Here is a 23442-nt window from a genome sequence, read left to right on the forward strand (position 1 = left end):
CACTTTCAAGAGACAATTGTTTTTTCATCACTGGCTCTATAACTCAAAGGGGAGAAAGCTAAATATTTAAAAAAGGTACAGCAAAATTACATTCTCTACATCCACATTTCCCATTTCATCCAGCTATCCTTAAAATTATGACCATTTTTCACTTTTTTCATTGGCTCTCTTTCATTCTTTGCTAATGTTTTTCAGACAGTCTGAATACTCTTGTGATGCATTATTTATATACATTTATTTTGTGATACATTATCGATACATGTAGTCAAGATGAGAGCTGAGTCACAGTGTTTTTTTTCGGTATTATCCTAATTTGTCTCTATATTCTGGCCCATAAAATCATTAAGTGATTCAATGCACCTGTGGGGAGAATCTATGGGACTGCAGTGAGAGGGCAAGGTAAATTCAGGTGTCCTCTGTATAATTATGATGCATCATTTGCATCATTTGGTTTAATGGAAGCATAAAGGTTCCATTAAGCATAAAAGCATAATGAGACCTGAGAAATTAGCCTTGAATAACTCCACCTGTCAAGTCAGTTTACATAGATGCATAGTACCTCAAGTTCCTGTCAAGGAGACTATTTTCCAAACCATTCAAATATCAGGGTCACACATTTTCATGATCTCATGAATTGCCACTTTATCCCTTCCAGTCAGTTTTTAACCATGCTAGCTGCATAGCTATAGAAATTGTAATGTCGGTCTGTCAGTTCACCACTTAGGTCCAAACTGAAATATCTCAACAACTGAGATGTATTGCCATGAATTGTATGACATGTATTGTACAAACATCCATGTTCCCCAGAGAACCAAGCCTACTGACTTTGGTGATCCCCTGACATTTTCTCTTTTCTTTGATTGTTTGTGAAATGTCTTGACAACCATTGGATGGATTACCATGAAATTTGGTACAGACATTTGCAGTACCCAGACGATGAATCATGGCAAAGTTTTTCATCTTTTTGACCTTTTTGGTTTTGAGTCAAATGTCTCATCAACTATTGAATGTATTGCCATGAAATCAAGTATAAACATTCCTGTCCCCCACAAGATGAACTGTAATAACGTTGGTGATCCTCTGCTGCGTTTTGATACCTATCGCCAGTGGTCCAAATCAGTCAATGAAATGGTACACTTGTTGTGTTTTCCCATTGGTTTAGTTTCTTCTCATACAGAAAAGATTCAAGCAAACCAAAATGCATCACTCAAAGCCCTGTGAGAACATTCATTCCACTCATTGGTTAACCGTGTCTAGGGTGGGAGCAAAAACGTAAACACAGGAAGAAGGTCCTGAAGAAGCTCCTATCGCCAAATGCAACATACTTCGTTGTACTGGCCCAACTTGGATCTCAATTTATTCTCCCCGGCACCACTCCAAATTTGTCTGGGACTGGACCAAGACCACTTTGTCAAAGCATCTCAGTACAGTTGTTGGTCCACACAGGAGTATGAGATCTGTGGTCAGATCATCCCAAACAATTCACACCAAGGAGGAAAACAAACTAGAGTCCAATTCAACCAGACTAAACAAGACAAGTTTGAAAATGCCCTTAGTTCAGTTATTGCCTCCATTCTGTTTCGTCTTTGCTTGTAAATTAATGAGGACCACATGAAGGCAATTAGTATTTTATTTATTTATGTATTTATTTATTTATTATTTGATTTGATTGGCTGGCTGAGAGTGTATATGGTGGCCAGTAGGGACCAAGTCTGAGACTAGCCAAAAACAAAAGTCTGTATAACTGAGGTGTTCCACCTGTTAAAATGAACGGCCAGTGTTAGAGTGACCCATAAGGGATTTCGGCTTTTGCATTAAGGGCTTCCGCCATCCTTTTTTTCATCCTATCCCCTATCTGTATCCCTTCCACATTAATATTGCCCCTATTTCCCCTCTATTTATACAGAGGTATTCAAAACCTTGTAGTTACTGCTACTGTAGCTATTAAATTTGGAGGAACTGTCTGCCTGTCAGGGGGCGACTATAAGAAGGGACGAGGAGACAGGAGAGATCTACATCGCCAGGGTGATTCATGGAGGACTGGCCGACCGCAGTGGTGAGATTAAGTTGTATAACACTATATATGTGTTTCTGTGTGAATGTGTCAGCGAGATGATGATAAGATGATGATGTTTGCAGACAACACATGGGACACACAGATCCAAAATATGCTTTTCAAATGGTCAAAATGTGCAGTACCTGGACTTGATATTTGTGTTTCTGTGTGTGCATGCACGTGTGTCCCAGGACTCCTCCATCCTGGTGATCTGTTAGTAGAGGTGAACGGAAACCCAGTGGTAGGACTGGAGCCAGAACAGGTCATCCAGATACTGGTAAGTTTTTAGGTGGGAAAAAAATGTAATTAAATAAAAAGGGCAGAGGTGACATAAGTAAATTTCTTGTGATGACAAGAAGACAATTTGAGCACAATGCAAGTAAAAGTAAAATTTTAAAAATCAAAATAACTCTTTTGGTTGTGAAATGTTGGTGGGATCTCAAATTAAGTGGTGACTAAAGTTGTCCATATTTGTGATGTACCTCTGAATATTAAAATAATTTACCAATTTTTTTTTTGTTTTGTTTTTCTCCCTGTCAGATCAATTCCCAAGGCACTATCCTGTTTAAAGTCATTCCAAATGCAGCTCAGACCAGCAGCAGCCAGAAACCGGTAAGAAACATCCACCAGACTCTACAGCCCTCACATAGCAATGACTTATTGTAAATATAAATTTGAAATGACCGTAAAATGTAGGAGATGCTGACATATACAGGTTGCTCCTATCTCTTAAATTGAAATCTAATGGACAAAATTTGATTTAAAAGGTAAGGCTTTCATGACAACACCTATCTAAAAAAAAAAAAGATAATAATGGGAATAATTCAACATTTTGGGACATACACTGAGAGGATACAACTCTCATATCTGTATGAAACTACAGGAGCTTAATATTTAATAAGTATTTAACTTCATCCCTTCCTTTCTCTCTCTGTCTGTCTCTCTCAATTTTACTGTCAGGTGTACATGAGGGCGATGGTGGATTACTGCCCCCTGCAGGACTCCTCCATCCCTTGTCCTGATGCAGGAATGGCGTTTAGCAGAGGAGACCTGCTGGAGGTGGTTGACCAGTCGGATGGACAGTGGTGGCAAGCCAGGAAGCTGTACTGTCCTATGTCCTACGCTGGTCTGATTCCTTCCGCCAGCATGCTGAAGAGGTAACACCTGACACATCCTGAATACTGGCCATAAAGTCTGCATTTAGAGGTTGCAGTTATTTAATATCCTTCCTGTGATAACCCAGCAAACATTAAGACATTGTATGAACATTGTTTAAACAATCCTTCAAGACATCCTGTAATGGTTCAAAATAGTTCCAGAATGAAAGTTGTGCGACATCCAGTATTCTGGCTGTCAGCTGGAGGTCCTCTCTGGGTGTGCGAGCAACATCGAAAGATGTTGTTACCATCATCGGTGGGTCTATTTAACTATTTTGCCAAGGTTTATGTCCACAGTGTAAATTCTGCAGCTTTATACAACCTATATGTCTAGATTAACTTTATATGCTCTTTCTAAAATGGTCCAGCTGATGTTCTGTCTGACCTGGACATCATTTTTACAGAAACACACTGAGTCAATACTGACATGCAACAGTATTTTACTAGGATAAACAAAACATAATTAAAGATGATCATCAAAAGTAAAGCTTCTTGTAGATAATTTAACAATTTGAATTCTTGATTCTTTGAATTCCCTCTGTTGCACTTTTCTCCAGTTTCCACTGAGACAATGCTGCAGGATAATGCTAATGCTAATGCTAACTCCAGGATGTCAAACAGTCATTGACAATCTGGGTCTGAAGTCTGTGAGGAAAACAGAGGCTCTAAATCACTGCTCTTCATCAACAGGAGTGTTGTAGAACATACACACCAACATGAAAGTAAACTCTAAAAGCAAACCCACCCAACAGTGTTTCTCTCTTGTTTTTGATGCATTTCAAACTTGAATAGTAGCAAATGCAGCTCTCGGTGCATCTCTTGTGACAAACTATGAGTATTCTCATGAGGCAGGATGATGCTCTGCTCATATCAAACATGAATGAGACAAAATTATGAAGATATTTGACTTAATAATGAATCCTTTGTAACTCTTATCCCATAACCCAGATAAAGCTCACATGATTGCTAAAATGTTAAAAAACCTATAATGCTCAATGATGTTTATTCTATGTGGAGAGGATGTCCCTCTAGGATGTCTGTTCTCAACCAATTAAAGACTAAATTAAACACTTGTAGTTGTTGTATGAATAAAATACATAAAAAGGTAAAAAAACTAATAAAAAACAAAACTTGCATAGATGTGTTGCACAGTGAAATTAAAGTTGCTCTGTGTCTGATGGGTGTGTAAATCAGCCTTATACGGTGATAATGATATTTAATTCAGCATTTCCAATTTATTGTCATCCAATCAATTGTCATTTTAATAGAGGAATGATTCGAGAACTTTAGTGTTTCTGGTTATTCACTTTTGTTAAAACACTATTTGTGTTTAACTGCATTTCAAGTTTGTTATCTTACATTTATTCTCTCTCTCTCTCTCTCTCTCTCTCTCTCTCTCTCTTTCTCTCTCTCTCTCTCTCTCTCTTCTCTCTCACACACTCCCTCTCCCCCTCTCTCTCTGTGCAGTAGACAGAGGGAACAGTGGTGGTGTCAGCCATTACAGGTTCATACCTGTATCAGACCATGTAAGGACTCATTGCTATCACTAACTTGAATCATCAATTTGCATATACATCACTGGTCGCCTCAATCCCTGCAGTGAAGTCACAGAGTAGTGCTGTTTCCAGTCTTTATGCTAAGCTAAGCTAACTGCTGGAGCTTCATATTTGTTGTACAGATGAGAGTGGTATCAATCTCCTCATCTAACTCTCTGCAAGAAACTAAATGAAAATGTCAAAATTCTCCTTTAAGCAAGGCCTGCTTAAAGGAGAACTGCTTTCTCCAGTGGAGCTGCTCCAGTAGCCAACAGATCAGACACTGGGCAGCTTCCAGGTGTGAATGTGTGTAACTGTGAGTGTAAACCCTAACTCACTGAGGTGAGGTCAGTCACTTCAATGACACCTTGTTACACTGCTGTCATTTTGTGTCAGCGTGGTCTTCTTATCCTGTGTCTGGTATTTCCCATCTGTTTCTTAAGCTCTATTTAACATTGTTACTAGGAAAAAACAGGAGTCACTTTTAACCACCGTTTCTTTCTCTCTGTTAATGCTGCTGGCCACAGTGACCTTGGCTGATAATGGTGGGTATGATTGCTGATACAAGAGTCATACATCGACGCAGTTCACTTATTATGTCTACTGTGTCAGGTTGTTTTTATTTAGACATTATATACAATAGTTTGTCATCTTTTCCTATGACTTTGAGATGATATTGATATGTTTTTTCACTGCTCTGAGACCTCTTAATTAACATTTTTTTGTGAAAGGGGCCTATTATTGTAGAAAACAAAGAAAAGGCGATTGGGGCATAAAACTTACAAAAACAGTTTTATCTTAAAATCAGACAGCCTAGGTTCAATACCAAACACATGACAACAAGTTTCCTCTCAGGACAATTTATTTACCAGAACCTGAATGCAACCTTAAAGGATAGGTTCACATTTTTCAAGTCTGTCTTAAAACAGCACTCACATGTCTTTATGTACATTGAAAGAAATATTGGTTTCTGTAATGTGAGGTGGGAATTTTTGGGAATCTCACAATTCAATTCAATTCAATTCTAATTCTTGGTGTCACGATTCAATTCATAATTGATTCTCAACTTGTCACAGCCTGGCTCTAGCCTGTGGCAAAAAAGGGAAATCACACGTGTATTCAGTAATACAGAAGTAAATGTTTTTAACACAAGGTACTCAAAACCAACAAAAAATAACAATAGGTAGGGTTAGTCTGTAAAATCAGTCCTGTAGGGAGTGGATGAGTGAGTGTATGCTGTGTGGGTGTTGTATGGTGAAACAAAAGAAAAGGAACCGAAAAGTAATGCAGGAGGGTGTGTGGGAGAGAGGAGAGAACCTGAACTGGCAGCCTCTCTGACTTGATATATGGGGCACACCCGGCCCAGGTGTGTCCCATCCTGCTAGTCAGTGTGCTCAGGATCCTGCCCCTGCAAACAAAGAACACAGCAGAAACAAGGAGCACAAAGCAGAGGGGCCATCACAAACTGAATAGCTAGAAATGTGGGCACTATTTTTAGAGTTTTACTTCAGTTACCTGTGTGCCAAACCATTTACTTGTGTCCTTTATCCACTATAGTATGAAACAGGGTACTGTAGTTAAGCTGGTCTTGATGAAGGTGACTGTCTGACGAACAGAAGAGTGCAGATAAACATGTGCGAGAGTACAAATCTTGTTGAAGCCTGTTTGTTGAACAGTTAACTGCATAAATATGGTTACATTACAGTCTTCCACTTGTATGAGAATAATGAAAGTGTAATTTAAAAACAGAAGTTTGTTTGTGTGTTCTGGACTGGGGGATACTACAACACAGTAGTAGGAAACACTTGCCTCTTTACAAGGTGAACTACAAGATAACTCTAGTTTGTGCACACTGTTGTACCGTACCCCAGTTCCTAGTTTCTTGTTCCATCAAGATTACTGACATTATTACAAAAAGGGATTTTGGCATTTGTAAATCAATTTGGAATCATAGAAGATGAGAATCTCAATTTTTATGTGAATCGTTTTTTTCATCCACCCCTCTTAAAGCAATTTCAATATCAGTGATGGGGGACAAAATCCATAGTCCTCGTTTTGTGCAAAAACACATTCTATTCTATGAAGCTTTCAGCAGTTTGTGTTAGACAAATCAACTGGATATCATCCAAAGTTAGTGTTTTTAGTCCCAAATTTCCACTTTGTATTACCATCCTTCTCCCCCAGCTCAGACTAACACAAAGAGGAAACATCATGCTCAAAATACAGTCTGCTGAAGCCTCATATTAGCTTCAGGCTAACTTTGGAATGCATTCTTACACAGAAAGAGAACTGGATTTTGTCCCCCATCACCCACATTGAAATTGCTATAGTACAAGATGTCTTTGTGGACAGTATGGACAGGAGGAACAATCACAACAGCCAATTATTCTTTCATTGTACTCTTTATCGCATTTTCATTTCACTCACCAATTTTTTGGAGAGTGAGTTTCCCCTAGACCTAGCAAACAATATGTCCACATATTCATCTGCTATTATTGTTTATTAAATGATAAATAGGTACTGGTGCTGTTATACTTTGTGTAATTTATAGTACATCAGGAAACCATCAGGTCTTGTGATAGGGGCCTGGTCTCACAACAAGACTGAAAATAGTGGTCAAAACAGATCACCGGAGCAGAGTAACTACTCATATACTGTATGATTTGTTACATACTGAAGCCTGGCTGTCTGGAGACAAACTTGAACTAAAAAAGTGTCTTTTCCTTTGTTCCAGAGGACGACCTTACCCAAGCTGACGACAAACTCACCATAGCAGGTAAAACGTATCAGACACAATGATAAATATATGATACAATTTTATAGACTGAAATTAATCATCCATCAGTGCAGTGGGAATGACTATTGTCTGTCTTCTTTTCCCAGATCACGAAAAAAATTATTTTGGTGGGTAAGTTTGTTCAGACTCATGTAAATACAGATAAAAAATACTGAAGTTACATATGGATCACTGCTGAACAGTCTCATTCTATGTGTTTTATAAAATTCTGCATTATACAAAATAAAGTGAATGGAATTTCTCCGTGATTTCTCAGAAATTGCTGTTTTTATGTTCAGGGGCATTAAGTAGTACATGAGCGTTATCCACTAAGGAGGTGGGGAATTATATTATACCACTGCATGTAACATCTCTGAACACAGGAATGTAGACTCAAAAGCAAGACTCAAGAGCAGGGCAGTTTGAAAGTTCTTTACTTAAATCAAAGCTGGGTTCTGCAACAGGTGATCAGTTAGTGAGGGCAAACAAAGCCAGCAAATAGCAGGCTGGCAGAAAACAGGACTGAGTGCTGGAACGCTAAGACTGGGTAGCACAATAGACGGTCTGGCAGATGACTGGGAAATGTGGGCCTGTGTGTATATACTAGGAAGAAAATTAGGGAATAGGGATGTCAGGTGATGGAGAAAACAAGTGTAACTGCAGGGCAGATGGGAGTGGCTTGGTCTGAAATGCAACTTCTCAACAGCTTCATATGACTTGGATATCTGTGGAGACAGAGACATTAGGTAGAGTCTGACACCCTTCCACTTTTTTGTGTACAAGGCCTTTTTGCAAATGTGACCCATCTCAGTATAGAAAACTTGTTTCTATTAACTATCTGTTGTGTGCTCAATTAAAAGCTGTGTTTAAGTAAACCAACTGTTCTGAAGTGTAAAGTGAAATTAATCCTGAAGAGAGAGTGAAGAGTTTTAATGTTTTCTTCCTTCAGATGAGAATGACTCTGATATTATGGATGGAATCTATCTTGGTAAGACACATCTAATTAGTTTGTTAGTTAGTTAACATAGTAAAATTGTATTCACTCAGTCTTAAGCCCCATTTGGACTAGATAAGTTTCTCTAGGGAAGGTGGGGTTTTAACATTACCTGCACTGGTCTGTGATTTTAATCCAGTCCGGAGCACGTATGTGGGTCATTTTTCACCCCCACCCCAGTAATAATTACAGTCAAAGTTACCTGTGGATGTCTTAGTTTTTTCTGTGGGAAGAACTGCTTGTCCTACTTTTTTAACAAATAATAAATGGTAAATGGACTGTGCTTGTATAGAGCCTTTCTAGTCTTCTGACCACTCAAAGTGCTTTTACACTAGGAATCACATTCACTTATTCACACACATTCATATAGTGAATGGGTACAGGGGCTACCATGCAAGGTCCCAACCTGCCCATCAGGGGAAATCTAATCATTCACACACACACAATTTGGGGTTAAGTATCTTGCCCAAGGACACATTGACATGTGTACTGGAGGAGCCAGGAATCGAACCACCGATCTTCTAATTAGTGGACGACCCGCTCTACCTCCTGAGCCACAGCTGTGTGAAATTTGACTTTTGCATGACAATAAAGAAACTCAGAAATATTTTTTTAAATATTTTACCACTCTGATAGATGGAAACATGCTGCCACCAACACATAGGCCTTTGGAAACCATTATGACAACTGAAAAAAAGAAAACATCAGGAGAGCAAGACCCCATAAAAACTCATCAAATGGGCTGTTGTTATGTCAGTTATAGGTGGTACTGGCATGTTCTTTTGAGCCCCACTTTTAGCCAATATTTGTTTACATTTTGGCAAATTGGCTGCACTAAAAGTATGCTTAATCAGCTATTAAGAGTTCCTGTGTAAAATGTACCAGTGGATGTACAGACAGCTATCACTGGATTACTTTGATACTGAAGAAAACATAAAAATGTAATGATTCTTAAGTTCTGTAGCCTCTTTTTTTCTCAGATTTCTCTGAAATAAGAAAATCTGTAACTGAATAACATGACAATGTACATTAATAAAAGAATTAGTCCCACATGTGAAATGAATAAATGAAGGAATGTACTGGTTAGCTGTTTGACAAAGTCAATAATTTAATGGGAAGATACATAGAAAATTATATATTGGTATATATAAATGCACTGTATATTAATAGTTACTGTACTTAATCCCATGGATAATGTGTCAGCAGCTTAATGCACATAAAAATGAGTTAAAAAGAGACTTAAAATGGAACGAAGCAGTCAGTGGATGATCAGTGTTCTTCACTCTCCTCAGCTGGTTTCCGTCGCAGTTTCCGCCTTTGGAGGAGGACGTCCTATAGGAGGAGACGGCAGTCCTGCACCTCCTGCTCACCCAGCAGCAGTGCTCTGTCCACCCCATACGAGGAGGTTGCTTTGTACCAGCGCCCCCCACAGGAGAATCACCGCCTCATCATACTCGTCGGTGAGTTAGGGTGTTTAACCTGCTGTTCACCTGAATTTGAAGACAGCCCATGGAAACAGTTGTTCAACGTCTTCTGTGACTCTGAAGGAGTCAAGTCTAGGGTAAAAAAAACCTCAAATGATATCACTGAGGAAGGCTCCAGAAAAAGCCAGTAAGTGGACCTTGACTTGAGATTTTTTAAATTATTTCATTCATTTGTCAAATCAAATCACTTCAGAAATCTTGGTTTGGACTTGGTGACTAAAAATGAATGCAAGTAAGGTAAGATTTATTTATATAGTCTGTTCATGGATTTTTTTCAGTTCCAGTTATAAGAGCATTGCAAAAGTAGAGACAAGAGAAAACCAAAGCATGAATCAGCTTTTTTGCGTCAGAAAGTGCCAGATATGGTCCAGTCTATAAGGTGGAAAAATGTGGTCTTATTGACACAGTCAGTGTGCTTTCTTAACCCTAAAAGAGCAACTTTCTGGTCAGCAACCCTAAAGAATGAATGTGTAAAGGAACGCTAACCTTTTCCTCTGAATTTCTGCCTTTCTCTTCTAAAACTAATAAAATCACACATTAACTGTTTAGTAACCATTTTTATGAAGAATTATGAATTTAGTGAGAAAATCAGCCTGCAAGTTGCTCTTTAAGACCAATAATGACACCCAAATCTTTTGCCTATAATTGAACCTGTTTTGCAAGAGTTTTACAGGCATCTAAAATTCTGTCTTTCTTTCTTTCAGTCCAAACAACTATAATTGCTGTTTTATCCTCATTTTATTTCAAACTGTTGTTAGTCATCAAAGTTGTAATACTTTTTAAGCAGTCTTTTATACAATTTAGACTGTTGGGGTTGCTGGGCACTAGAGATAAATAGAATTGTCTGCATACTAGCCATGAAATCTTGTTTTACATCTACTGTGTTGTCCTTTAAAGTGCAAAAGGAATCTCTCATCTGTTTGTTTTTTTTCTACTCAACAGGCGCTTCAGGAGTTGGAGTTAATGAACTGAGGAAAAGACTCATCAAACTCAACCCTTCGACTTTCCAGGGACCACTACCTCGTATGTAGCAGGAAAGTTGATCCCTGTCTGATCTGTTGTCCTTATCCATTTGCCGGGTCTTGACAGACACCCTCAACCTGACAGTTCTGTTTGAATAGCTACGTGTATTGCCATGATTTGGTCAAATAATTAGACAATTTCATCTGTCATTACTGCAATTAGCTAATTCTGACAAATATTATGACTAACCATTATGACATGTATTTTTTAATATATGTTAATGTAGCCTACACAATAATAATCTTTCACATTGTAATCCTTTTATTTGTAATCTTTTGCATGTTTGTGCACTGCTGCGCATCCGTGTGTGTAACAAGCAGAGTGTATGCGTGTTGTGCACCCGCCTATGTAGGTGTATATGACTGTCTTGATAATGTGCCCTTAAAAGAGTAGTTAAATACTGCACTATTGACTTCAGACCAGGTTTTTGTTGGTCAATCACGCAATCGCTTTCTGCTGCCTCAAGATAGCAATGTGCCAACAATGCGCCTGACCACACCTCATTTTAAGATCAACACATTAATCTGAGTACCCATGGGCATGGTGGTTTTAAAATGCATTTGCAAGTGCATTTGCTTTACTTTGTGCCACTTTGCATCACATTATGCATCTTACACCTGGCGCAAGTCCTAGGGCCCATTAACTTTAGTGTTTCCACATACATTAAAATCAGTTTGGTTTTTGACATTGTATGCCCCATGGTGATAGAATGGAATCTACAGTGATAGAAAAGACAAAAAAATAATAACAATTCGGTTGTGTGCATAGCACATTATCCACATATTGACATGTATATTTTAATGCTCACATGGATTATTACACATGATACACAAAAGACAACACACAAACAAGTAATTATATCAAGAAACCATATTAAAACAAAAGACACATTTTTAGATTTTCTATGACAAATTCAAGGTTTAATTTACACTCATAAATGATAAATCAACAAATGAAAAGGACAAAGAAAATAAGTCAGGGAAACAAATATAAAAAAATTTCTAAATGAGTTCGCACTCCTCTAGGATGATGATGTCTGCATCATTTAAAAAAACATACACTGCGTTTTTTAGCAGACTTGAGGACTGAGTGGATCATAATCTGAAATCCCAGATGAAGAAAAAGATACTGAAAAACACCCAACAAGATATATTTATAAAGACTGCAGCTGTTTGCGTCTGTGTGTTGCTATACTGCTATGTCTCATTTGAATAATTGCCTGTTTTGATTGGCTGTCAGACACCACTCGTCCAATCAGAGCAGAGGAGCAGACAGGAAGAGAATACCACTTTGTCACCAAAGAGCTGTTTGAGTACATGGTCTGTAACCACAGGTAGGCTTTTCTTTTCTTTTTTTTTTTGACTATTAGCATCGTGACTTTTCATTCTTGATATTAAAAACAGTTGTTAAATGAATGTGTGTGTGTGTGTGTGTGTGTGTGTGTGTGTGTGTGTGTGTGTGTGTGTGTGTGTGTGTTAAGGTTTGTGGAGTATGGGGAGTATAAGGGTCATCTGTACGGGACCAGCACTGACGCCATTGACGAAGTGCTAAAGCGAGGACGGATGTGCATCATCGATGTTGAACCACACGTGAGTTTCAGTAAGAAGCCGGTCAGTACTGACATGGATTAATTTGTTCCTTCCTTCAGAGGAATCCTTCCTCTGTTGATCTTGTTAAGGTTTCACCCTTATTTTAATTTTTATGAAATTTTTTTACCAACCTAATCATGGGTCTAAGGATAGACGGTGCTGTATGCTGTACAGATTTTAATGCCCTTTGGGGCTAAATTGTGATTTTCGCAATTTTGGGCTGAATAAATAGAATTGTCTCCACTTAATGCGAACAGCAAAGTAATGCTCTTTCAGCAAGTGGTGGGTGTAGCATCAGCATGGCTATTAGCACTTTAAATATGTTGTTATCTAAGTGTCACAAATGTATTTTCATTTATTTTGGACCCTGTGGAGTTTTTGACCACTATGTTTGTACAAGTGGGTCCCCATTTTGTTTATCACAAGTACACGTACACAGCAAAGTGATACACATTCCTACTGACGGTTTCACACTATTGCATTGATCTGCTAGCTAGCAAACATAGATTTAAAAGTATTTTTAAAATCGGCTTTGCAAATATTTTATGATGAAGGAAATGCATTCAAATATACACTCACCAAGCACCTTATTAGGAACACCTGTGCAATCGAATGCAACCCAATACAGCAGCTCTGCCACAAATTCTTTTACGGAGCTTATACATTTTCAGTTTTTGTTGACATTGTCAGAAGGGTGAAAATTCTACTTTATGTTTATTATTTAGGTCATAGTGGGTGGTGGTGATGTCCTGGAGTGCATTATGATGAAAAGTGTTCCTAATATTTTACCCCCCTCATGTATGTTAATGGGTAAGAAGCTCACCATTGTGTGCACTGGTGTCGAGTGGAGTTGTCAGGGGTTCACTAGGGATACCAGCTTGGGCTGCCACGTAGGAGTCTTTGAAGCTTTCGTCAGCTCCAGAATCCACCAGAGCATGTAGGGGCAGACATTGCTGATCCCAACAGAGTGTTGCCTCAAGCTGCATTCGGGGTTGGGGGTTGGAGGTTGGAAAGGGAGGAGGTTGGGCTAACCAGAACCCAAACTGCTCCTGGCAAGCATCCTCTCTTGGCTGACAGGGACAGACAGTGAGGAAGTGGCCTTTCTGGCCACGATAGATCCATTCCCCAGCTTGAATTCTCCTCAAAGATGTCTCCCACTTCACAAAAAAGTCCATTCTCAGTGTATGTGCACTAGAGGTTTCAAGTTTCCACACCACAGTTTTGTAAGTTGCATATTGGAACATGATTGGCTCCAAACTAGTTCACAAATTCTCCTCCTTCAGCAGATGAATGTAAAAATGCATACAGACAGTGCATAAAAATGCAGCTAAAACAGGCGCAAACAGTTGATTGACCTCGTTAAACACAACAGTAAACAGAAATGTTTTAAGTCTTTACTTACTTACTTTTAAAGGAACTAAGCATTGGGGCATCACTAATATCACTTGGAAGGCTATTATGCTCCATCTGTATGGAGCATAATAGCTGAATGCAGCTTCTCTTGCTTTAGAGCACACACAGGGGACAACTGATGATCTGAGGCTTCTTGTTGGTTCATACGGCACAAGCAATTCCTTAATAGCATTTGGAGCAGGGCCATTTAGTGGCTTGTAGACAAGTAGGAGGACTTTGAAATCAATTCTAGCATTTACTGGAAACCAGTGCAGGAATTTAAAAACAGGTGACCATTGCAATAGTCATGTCTGCTTCTGGAAATGCATGGACTAGTTTTTCAGCATCTGGCATGTTCTTTGCTCTCAAAGGAAAAGGAACCGAGATGGGCTGCAATTTCGTGTCTCTTTGCTTTTGCACCTATAATAATAACTTCAATTTTGTCATGATTTAGTTGCAGGAAATTTTGGCTCATCCATGTGTTAATGTCCTTAATGTGTTTAATCAGTGTTTCCACGTGGCTCAAATCATCAGGAGAGAGGGAGATGAAAAGTTGCGTGGCATCCACGTAATTATGGTATTGTATATTGTGTTTCTTTATGATGTGCTCAAACGGAAGCATATATAGGTTGAACAGAAGTGGGCCAAGGATTGAGCACTGTGGAACCCCACAGGTCACAGTGACTTTATCAGATCCAAATTTTCAATGGAGACAAAGAAATTCCTGTCTAGCAGGTTGATTCTGAACCAATTCAGAACAGGAGCGGACAATCCCACCCAGTTTTGTAGTTTGTCTATCAAAATCCCATGATCGACAGTGTCGAACACGGCACTGAGATCTAAGAGTACAAGGATTGAGAGTTTACCAGAGTCCGTTTTCATATGGAGATAATTTACAACTTTCACAAGGGCAGTTTCTGTGCTGTGGTGAGCTCTAAAACCAGACTGCAAAACACCAAAAAGGTAATGTGTGGTTAGGTAGCTATTCAGTTGGGGTTTTTTCAAAGATCTTACTGAGAAATAGGAGAGTTGAGATTGGTCTGTAGTTACTCATGTTTGAGGGATCTAGATTGTTCTTTTTTAACAATGGTTTTATAACAGCAGTTTTAAGAGCAAAAAAAGTTGTGGGTCAAGACAGCAGGTGGAGGACTTGAGCTTCAGCACAGCATCCTCCAGTGCTGTGGAGTCCACAGGAGAAAAATAAGACATATCACAAGTCCTATTCTTGTGAGCAGGTAACACATCTTCTTTGCCAAAACTCAAAGAACTTCTGTTTTTTCTGATGGTGCTGATTTTGCTGTCGAAAAATGTTGCAAATTCCTTGCATTTTATAGTAGAGAGTAGGTCACGGTGGGTTGAAGATGATGGATTGATGAGCTGATCAACAGTAGAGAACAGCACTTGTACATTATTCAGATGATTATTTATGATTTTAGAGAGAAATGATAGGAAGTTTTTATTTTCTTGTTATAATTGATGAGGCAGTTTTTGTGGATGTCATAATGGATTTGGAGCTTAGTTTTTCTCCATTTACCTTTCTACTTTGTTTTTTCAGTTGTCTTACAAAAATATTATTTGTCCAAGGAGCTCTTTGTTTTCCGGAGATTGTTTTTGTTTTCAAGAGTGCAATATTGTCAATAAGATTTTTTACTTTGAAATTGAAGTTGTCTACCAGAACATCCAGAGATATTGAAGTGGACAGTACCAGATTGGATATGGAGTTAGTAAAGGCCTCAGCAGTGTTGATACCAATATAGCATTTTTGCACAGTTTCCTATTAATTTTTGGGGACTAAAGGAGGTATCAAAAGAAATACAAAAATGATCTGATACTGTAATATCCTTGATTGAGGTTACTGTAATATTAAATCCCTTGGCAATAATCAGGTCCAGAGTGTGACCTTGGTTGTGGGTGGGTCCAGAGACATGCTTAACTCAAAAGCCTCCAGTAGGCTTATGAACTCTTTTGTATCATGGTCATTCAGATCATCAATATGAATATTAAAGTCCCCTGAAATGACCATATAATCAAAGTCTGTAGAAATTTTAGACAGCTCGGAAAACTCTTCAAGGAAACCATTTTTACACTTTGGCGGACAGGAAATGACAATAGAGAGAACAGGGATTGTAGTACAAACAATCTTAAAAGCAAGTATGTCAAAAGTGGAGAAAGCACCAAATTTAACAGAGCTACAATTGAAGTGGCTCCTATAAACAACAGCTAGTCCACCACCACAGCCATAAGATCTTGGAGAGTTAATGAACTCATAGTTTTGGGGGCATAGTTCAATCAATTGACTGTGTTCATTACCTCTCAGCCAAGTTTCCATCAAAAATAAAAAGTCCAGGTTAGAGGAGGCAACAATGTCATTAAAAATGAAAGATTTGTTTGAGAGTTTTCTAGCATTAATCAATGCTATTTTAACACTGGTATCACAAGAAGCAGTGGCAATTTTGAGTTGTTTGTGAGGAGCTGTAAGTGATTGGGGGCACCAGGCCACAGGGTGGAGCAACTGAGTGTGGCAGCGGGAGTCATGGCAGTGGCGGGGCAGTGAAGCAGTCTGCTGAAGACCAGAAGTGACCAACGGTGGACCTTGGCATGTGGACCAGTGTTTAAAATGGTCTAAAATAAGTTGTCAGCTAAAATACATCCACCCAGAACACTGGGGTGGATGCCATCATTTCTATGAAAAGATGGACAATTCCTGAAAAGATTAAAATTGTCAATAAAAAACGCATTGTGCAGTGCACAAGCAGAGTGGAGCCAGCTGTGGAGGGCAAGAGTTCTGCTGAAAGAGTTCAGCCTCATTTGAAAGGAGGAAGAGGTCCAGATATGTAAATTCTGCCACAGTCTTTGAGGGAGTCAAATAGCTTGATGAAATCTTGTTTTAAGAGTACAGACCTCTGCTTCTGCAGAGCTTCTGACAGGCACACGCAGCGCTGATGCATGCACCCAAAGCAGGAAAACTGGCCACTATGATAGCCAGTATATGTGTAAGTCCGTCTCTCATTACTTGATACTTATTGCATTTAACCAGTGTTGCAGAATCTGTAAAGCAAGATGCATTTGCTCCCCCTGCAGAAAATTTTGGGCCACCAATGATAATGATGTCTTTACTAAATGAGCCTTGGAAAAGGAAAGGCGACTCAACTAGCATGCATGTAACCACTGAGACAGGCAACTGGTGAAAGTGTAGCTCACCTGCTGGGACCAAACCAGACCTGACTGTTACTGGGATGTGGTAAAAAAAAAAAAAAAAAAATCTAAATGAAAAAGGTAACAAGATGGGGCAAATAGTATACAACGAGAAAAAAAAGCTTAATGGTAAACTTTTGGAGTTTTTGTGTAAAAATGTTCATTTGAATTTCAGGTAATGGATACACAGTAAGTGACTAAGATTTTACCACTCACTGCAAAAATTCCTATTTACAGTGGCCGTGAGGAGAAACTCATATTTAGTTAAAACATGTAGTGTAGTGTTTTGTTAAAGCATGTTCATTGTCATTTTACTTACTTCCATGTATTGGAATGTATGTATGTATGTATTGTGAAATATACAAATAGAAATATCATTTCTCCTATATGTCGTGACACACAGTTAAGAGGGGAAAACAATTCATAACAACAAATATGCACACATCTAAAACCACAAAAATAAACAATAGTACTTGATTGGAACAGTATGCCCCCATAACATTTTTTACTGCATCCCCAGGCCAGACAGATTATCCAGCCCCATTAGCTTGTGCACTAATCAATTAGCAACTAGGTTCTACAGTTAGCTAGTTTATAAACAAAAAAGAATCATATAGATCAGTAATAAAGTGATCAGTTCCCAGTAAGAATCAGAAATTAACCATGTCTGTTCAAATCTATTGAGATGGACATAGTCATGGCTGTTGGCAGAGCTTGTTGACCTCCAAGGTAGCCATCCTGTGAGGAAGAGTCATCACCTGGAAGCCTTCCTCAGATATAGTTTGCAATGTAGACTTGCTGTTAATTACTAATCGTATATATGTTGGCTTCATTGTCAGTGCATCCAGCCACTTCGGGCAAGGAAACTGAAGCCCTATGTGATCTTCATCAAAGCTCCCAGCCCGGACAGACTGAGGCAGACTCGAAGAGATGCCCGTATCATCACCAACTACACCATCAGCAGAGCATTCAAAGTAAGAGCACTGCCCTCCAGATATCTATCCAGATCTAAATTTTTATTTAAACTAATTTTTCCTGTTGAGATCATACATATTTAGAGAATACATTGTGTGTCTGTTCTGCAGTTATTACACAAGTATGATTAGTATTATTTTAGTGCAGTGTACATATTTGTGTTAAGCTTTTGCAGTGGTTAGCACAACAGTAGCACTTTCACATTTAGATGAGCATATCTTCTGGCATGTTTTCATGTTGTCAAATCAGAAGGTGGTTATTTTCAGTTGTACTTACATTAGGATCCCCAGCATGATGGTACCAACAAAGTTCACCTATACCCAAACCATCTGTGAAATCCTGTGCTGCAAAGATACACCAGCTGCTTTATTTTAAAAAAAGATGTAAGAGATTATGAGAAGTTGTACTGATACAAGAAAATCATGAAAAAAGTGGAGACCAAGAACTTCCAAGACCATTTTAAACACAACATGATGTTTTCAAATCATTTTTATGGGTTTTTTGTTTTGATGTTGTGGGTTTATTTTCCCATAGTTAGTTTTATTTCACAAATTGGAGATAGTAGATAATGTAGTATGAAGCTTATAGGAACTGTTCAGCAATTTGGGAAATACGCTTATTAGTTTTCTTGAAATGAGGAGATTGATTACACTCTTATGTCAGTCCATTAAATATGAAGCTGCAGCCAGTAGGTTGTTAGCAAAGACTGGAAACGGGGAAACAGCTAGCCTGTCTCCGTCCTAAGGTAATAAAATCTGCCTAACAGCATCTCTAAAGTTCACTGATTAACATGTTTAAAAAAAAATGTAAAAATGACAAGTTGTGGTTTTATGGGGGTCATGTGGGGGACTATTTTATGGCTGGGCGCAATGACTTCCCATGCTGGACGGAGCCAGGCTAGCTGTTAAAGTCCAAACTCAGCCCAGTGACGTAACAGAACTGGAGACATCCCTGTGCATTAACTCTCACTCTTCAAGGTGCAGCCACCATTTTAGCTCACTGAACTGAAAAAAAAAATTGGTTGAAATGAAATAAGTTAGTCTGCCTCTGAAGAACATATATGTCAAATTTCTAAAACCTCATACCTCATAGTAGTTCACAAATTAAGGCAAAAGTGAAGCGCAGAAAATTGACAGTGAAAGAAGAGCAGCAAGAGTAACTAGTAGTAGACAGTTGTAATGACAAAACAAAACAAAATCGGCCTTTCAACACCTTACAAAGCACGGCCTCATGTGTCTCCTTCTGTAGGAAGATGACTTTGTGGAGCTGGAGGAGGCATCCCGGCTGATGGAGGCGAAGTACAAACAGTTCTTCGACAGTGTGCTGGTGAACGACGACCTGCAGGATGCCTGCATGCAGCTCTGCTCCATCATGCAGCAGGCACAGGACGAACCACAGTGGATACCTGTCAGCTGGACCCGAATGGAGGAGTAGAGCAGAAGAGGAGAGGAAAGGAGAGGAGGAGAAGAAAGGGGGAAATGTGGGAAGAAGATGAAGGAAAATATTTGACAAAAGTGGAGAGGGAGTTACAAGTATTGGATAACTGGATAGAATAAGAGACAAAGTGAAATGAGGACATGTAGGGACAGAGGGGAGGAAGATAAAGAACAAGGAGAGGCAAATCAAAGAGAAGAAAATACGAAGAAATGAGGTTGAAAGGGGAGAATACTAAGTGAAATAAAAACAGATGGAAAGCGGTTAGAGAAGGGGAGATGCAATGTGTAGAGAGAAGACTTGAATTTGGAGATTAAGAAGAAGTTTATGGCATAATGGAGAGAAGAGGGAAACTGATGGGTTCGGGAGAACCTAAGAGGAACTTTTCCCAGCTTGTCTTTGGGATTTGCTCCCAAATTCTTAAGTAATATGGAACTTAAGTTATATCAATATCTTTTCTGAGGCAGAGCAATTTTTGAGGAAGAAATAATATCACTGGTTGAGATAACCCCTGGGCAGAATCAAAAAAGCATATTTTTCACAGCACAAGCTAACTGAATGGAAAAGAAGGAACAAAGAAGAAAGGATAGTATAAGGAAATCTAAATTGTCTCTATATTCATTCACAATGTTGGCAGAAAACCAGGCTAAATAAGTAGCCACTAACTACCTTAATTTACAAGGTAGCCTCAGGCTAAAAGAAAGCACAGGTAAAGCCTATTAAAGCCCATTGATTAAAGTCTTTCTGTTGTCTCACGTTATAGTATCTCACATCTTCCGTTAAAAGCTGCACTTTAAGTTAAAATTCTCAGGATTTTCAGGTAATCTAACCTCCTATTTATGGTCTGCCTTTTTTCAGGAATTTTGCATCTTGTAATTGCCTCTCTATGAAGTTGTTTTCATTGTTAGCGGTGGAATCTGCCATTCTCATGCAGGATTCAAACCGCATTCCCACGTGCAAGATTCACAGGAAATAATGCAGCATATAATCCAGAGTTACTGTTTGTAATTTGATCTCAGTGATATCTGGCTCACTGTTCACTCTCCTACAAGTGTATCAGAGCTGTATGAGGTTGCTCTTAATGCTAACCCAACATTGCCCAATGTCAAATATGGCCAAATATGAGGGGGCTTTTGGGGTCGTCTTGGTTGTGAGATGATTAATGGGGTAGAAAAAGAAGAAAAATAAAATTCTGCTACACAAATGTATCCATTCTGGACTCTCTGCTGTTTTTTGCTAAATATCAGATAATTTTACCACTTTGAGCCTTGAACAGTTATTCATATGAAACCATATGGGGTATCTAGAGGGGAAAATCACTCTGTTTGAAATGCTAACAAATCATAGCAAGCCGAGAAAGACCCCAGCTAGACCTGTTTTTTTTGTACAATACAAAAGAGGTTGGGAACCACTTTGCTTGTTAGGTAGAATGAAAGTGGATGTGTATATCTGTGATAATTAAAGATTGAGATAAAATCATAACAGTCCATGTGTCTTCTTCTCTTCCAAAGGTTACACACACACACACACACACCTGTCTCTCTCTTGCTCTGTCTTTCTCAGGTTAATCCTTTGCAGGGCAGATGTAGCTCAGGAGATTTAACAGGAGGATTAGGATCTTCTGCCTGCATCATTCAGATTCATCCACATAAACAGCAGCCAGTGACTGTCAGTGTAACACAACAACATAGGGATCTGCTGGATAATTAACCCCCAGACGTGATAGTTCTATACTGTGTTGAAATGACAATAACCTAAAAAGAGTACATAAAAATTCTGGTTGCACACTCCAGGCTGCATATGTACAGTTTGCAAGTGTGTGTGTGTGTGTGTATGTGTGTGTGTGTCTGTTTGTCTAATAGGATCCAATGTGTTGACCTGGTTTCTGTGGTATAAGGGTTTTACCTTTAACCTGTTAACCTGAAACAGAACCAACCAGTTTCTGCAGGTTTATATAGTTATGCTGATGAAGTGATTGAATCACCTCTAACCAGCCTCTTCTCCATAGAGTTGTAAAGTAGGAGGAGCTATTTCAGGAAGTAAAAGTCTGTGACTCACAGTTGGAGTACTTCTACGGCTTGTATCTCTCGCATTTGAATCATCTGTACAAAAGATGAACTAAAGATTTACAAAACATCTGTTTTTTGATAAAAAGTTAAAGGTACAAACCTTTGTATACAAACACTTTGGGGTAGAAGTTAACTATGACCCCCAAGGAGCATTTTGGAAAGAAACAGCTGATAACCAGGCTCAAAGTTCTGTTACGTGCAGCCCTAACTTCAGGCAGAGGCCAAAGTTTATGCTGTTGAGAAAACTGACAATCCAATCAGCAGCTTAAATCAATTCACTTCAATGATGCAGCGTTTTTGAATTTGCACTTCTGACTCTCCTCTTCTCCATGACAACAGTGGGTGAAGCTCATGGGTATTGCAGTATTTAGAGCTGTCTGCCATGCCAAACTGACAGACAAAACATGATTTGTCAGAAAGAAAGTTAAAGTAAGTAAAACATAAACCTGTAAGATCTTTACATTATCTGGGAAATGTATGTGTTTCTATGTTCAGTAATATTGAGGATATTGTTTAAGGAATTTGTTTGAAATAGGAATACAGAAGGGGAAACCGCTGGAACCAACAGCCCCTCCTACTTCGCAACTCCATAGAAACCACCTCAGAGATTTATGGGTGCTGTAGTATTTAAAGCCATCTATCATACCAAACAGATGGAAAAAACATGATTTCTCAAAAACATAGTTGTTAGACTAACCAGCTGCTGGCTGTAACTTCATATTTACTGTCACAACTACTGTCTCAGTCCTGTTCATTTAGTTCATTCTGCCCACGTTTCTGCCTTCAGCCACATTCACACTGCCACAGGCCCCTGCCATTATTCAGCTGATCACCAGATGCCCTCAGACTTCTCCACCCGTCCAAGTCACCTGCTCACCTGTTCTCATTCCTCAGTCATCTTCACTTGCCTCTCATCATCTCATCAGCTCCAGTAGTATAAACTGTATATGCCAGCCCAGACTCAGTCATTCTTTTTCAGTTCATCAGTGTTGCACTGAGCCTTTACATTTTAGCCATTCTGTTACCTGTTCCTGCTTACCTGATCCTGAACCTGAGTCCCGGTTCCTGATTTTCCTGCCTGATTATCTGCTACCTGTGTTATAAGTATTTTTGACCTGTCTGCCTGCTTTGCCCCTCTGGACTTGTTTGCCTGTTTGGAGTGCCTTCCTGTTGCCTGACTGTAAGTCTGATTTTGAAACACTGATTTATTGAAGACCCCTTTCCTTCAGCCTGCTCTGCCTTGGTGTCTGCATTTGGGTTCTCCTCCAATTTGCCTCATACACAGAACTGTGGAAATTTACTGTACAATATGAGAGTAGTATCAATCTTCTCCTCTAACAGTTCAAAATATGGAGCATTTAACTTGGTGAACACTGTAATCATAATAACCCCAGCTACGAAAATGAGACCCAAGTGGTATTATGTTCTAAATGTGATTCACTGTGACCAACATTTACTCTTATTAAATTGGTGTCAGTACAACTTTATGGGTACTTTATGAATACCATACCACATACCATAAATAGTGTAATTATTCCTCATTGGATGACACAAAGTTGTGCTTTTTTTGGATATTGTACCCCCTAGAAATCACATTTTGCACACATGGTATCACATACTAATGTGAGAACACAATTAGCAGATATCATTATGTAGACCTATTCATATGCATTGTTATTAGCATTGTATTTTATAAATTTGAAGATAATCATTTTTCCCATTTCAGACTGCCATAGTGCACAGGTGTAGGAGAAGGAATAGTC

The 23442-nt window shown here is 38.9% G+C and overlaps 1 protein-coding gene across 1 annotated transcript in view; it reads left to right on the top strand.

Moving 5' to 3' along the window:
- The window catches only part of LOC122992844 (MAGUK p55 subfamily member 4-like), a 35988-nt gene extending 14894 nt beyond the window's left edge, over positions 1-21094 (top strand). The window contains exons 7-21 of the mRNA XM_044366833.1: positions 1975-2056; positions 2248-2333; positions 2597-2668; positions 3017-3213; positions 4681-4739; positions 5276-5293; positions 7483-7524; positions 7632-7652; positions 8474-8512; positions 9811-9978; positions 10945-11025; positions 12265-12358; positions 12506-12614; positions 18041-18175; positions 19425-21094. Of these exons, the coding sequence (XP_044222768.1) occupies positions 1975-2056; positions 2248-2333; positions 2597-2668; positions 3017-3213; positions 4681-4739; positions 5276-5293; positions 7483-7524; positions 7632-7652; positions 8474-8512; positions 9811-9978; positions 10945-11025; positions 12265-12358; positions 12506-12614; positions 18041-18175; positions 19425-19610 (1389 nt within the window). The 3' untranslated portion in view covers positions 19611-21094. The remainder of the gene's footprint in view (positions 1-1974; positions 2057-2247; positions 2334-2596; positions 2669-3016; positions 3214-4680; positions 4740-5275; positions 5294-7482; positions 7525-7631; positions 7653-8473; positions 8513-9810; positions 9979-10944; positions 11026-12264; positions 12359-12505; positions 12615-18040; positions 18176-19424) is intronic.
- Positions 21095-23442: the final 2348 nt, after the last annotated feature.

This window comes from Thunnus albacares, chromosome 11 (assembly GCF_914725855.1).
Source record: "Thunnus albacares chromosome 11, fThuAlb1.1, whole genome shotgun sequence".
Lineage (NCBI taxonomy): Eukaryota > Metazoa > Chordata > Actinopteri > Scombriformes > Scombridae > Thunnus > Thunnus albacares.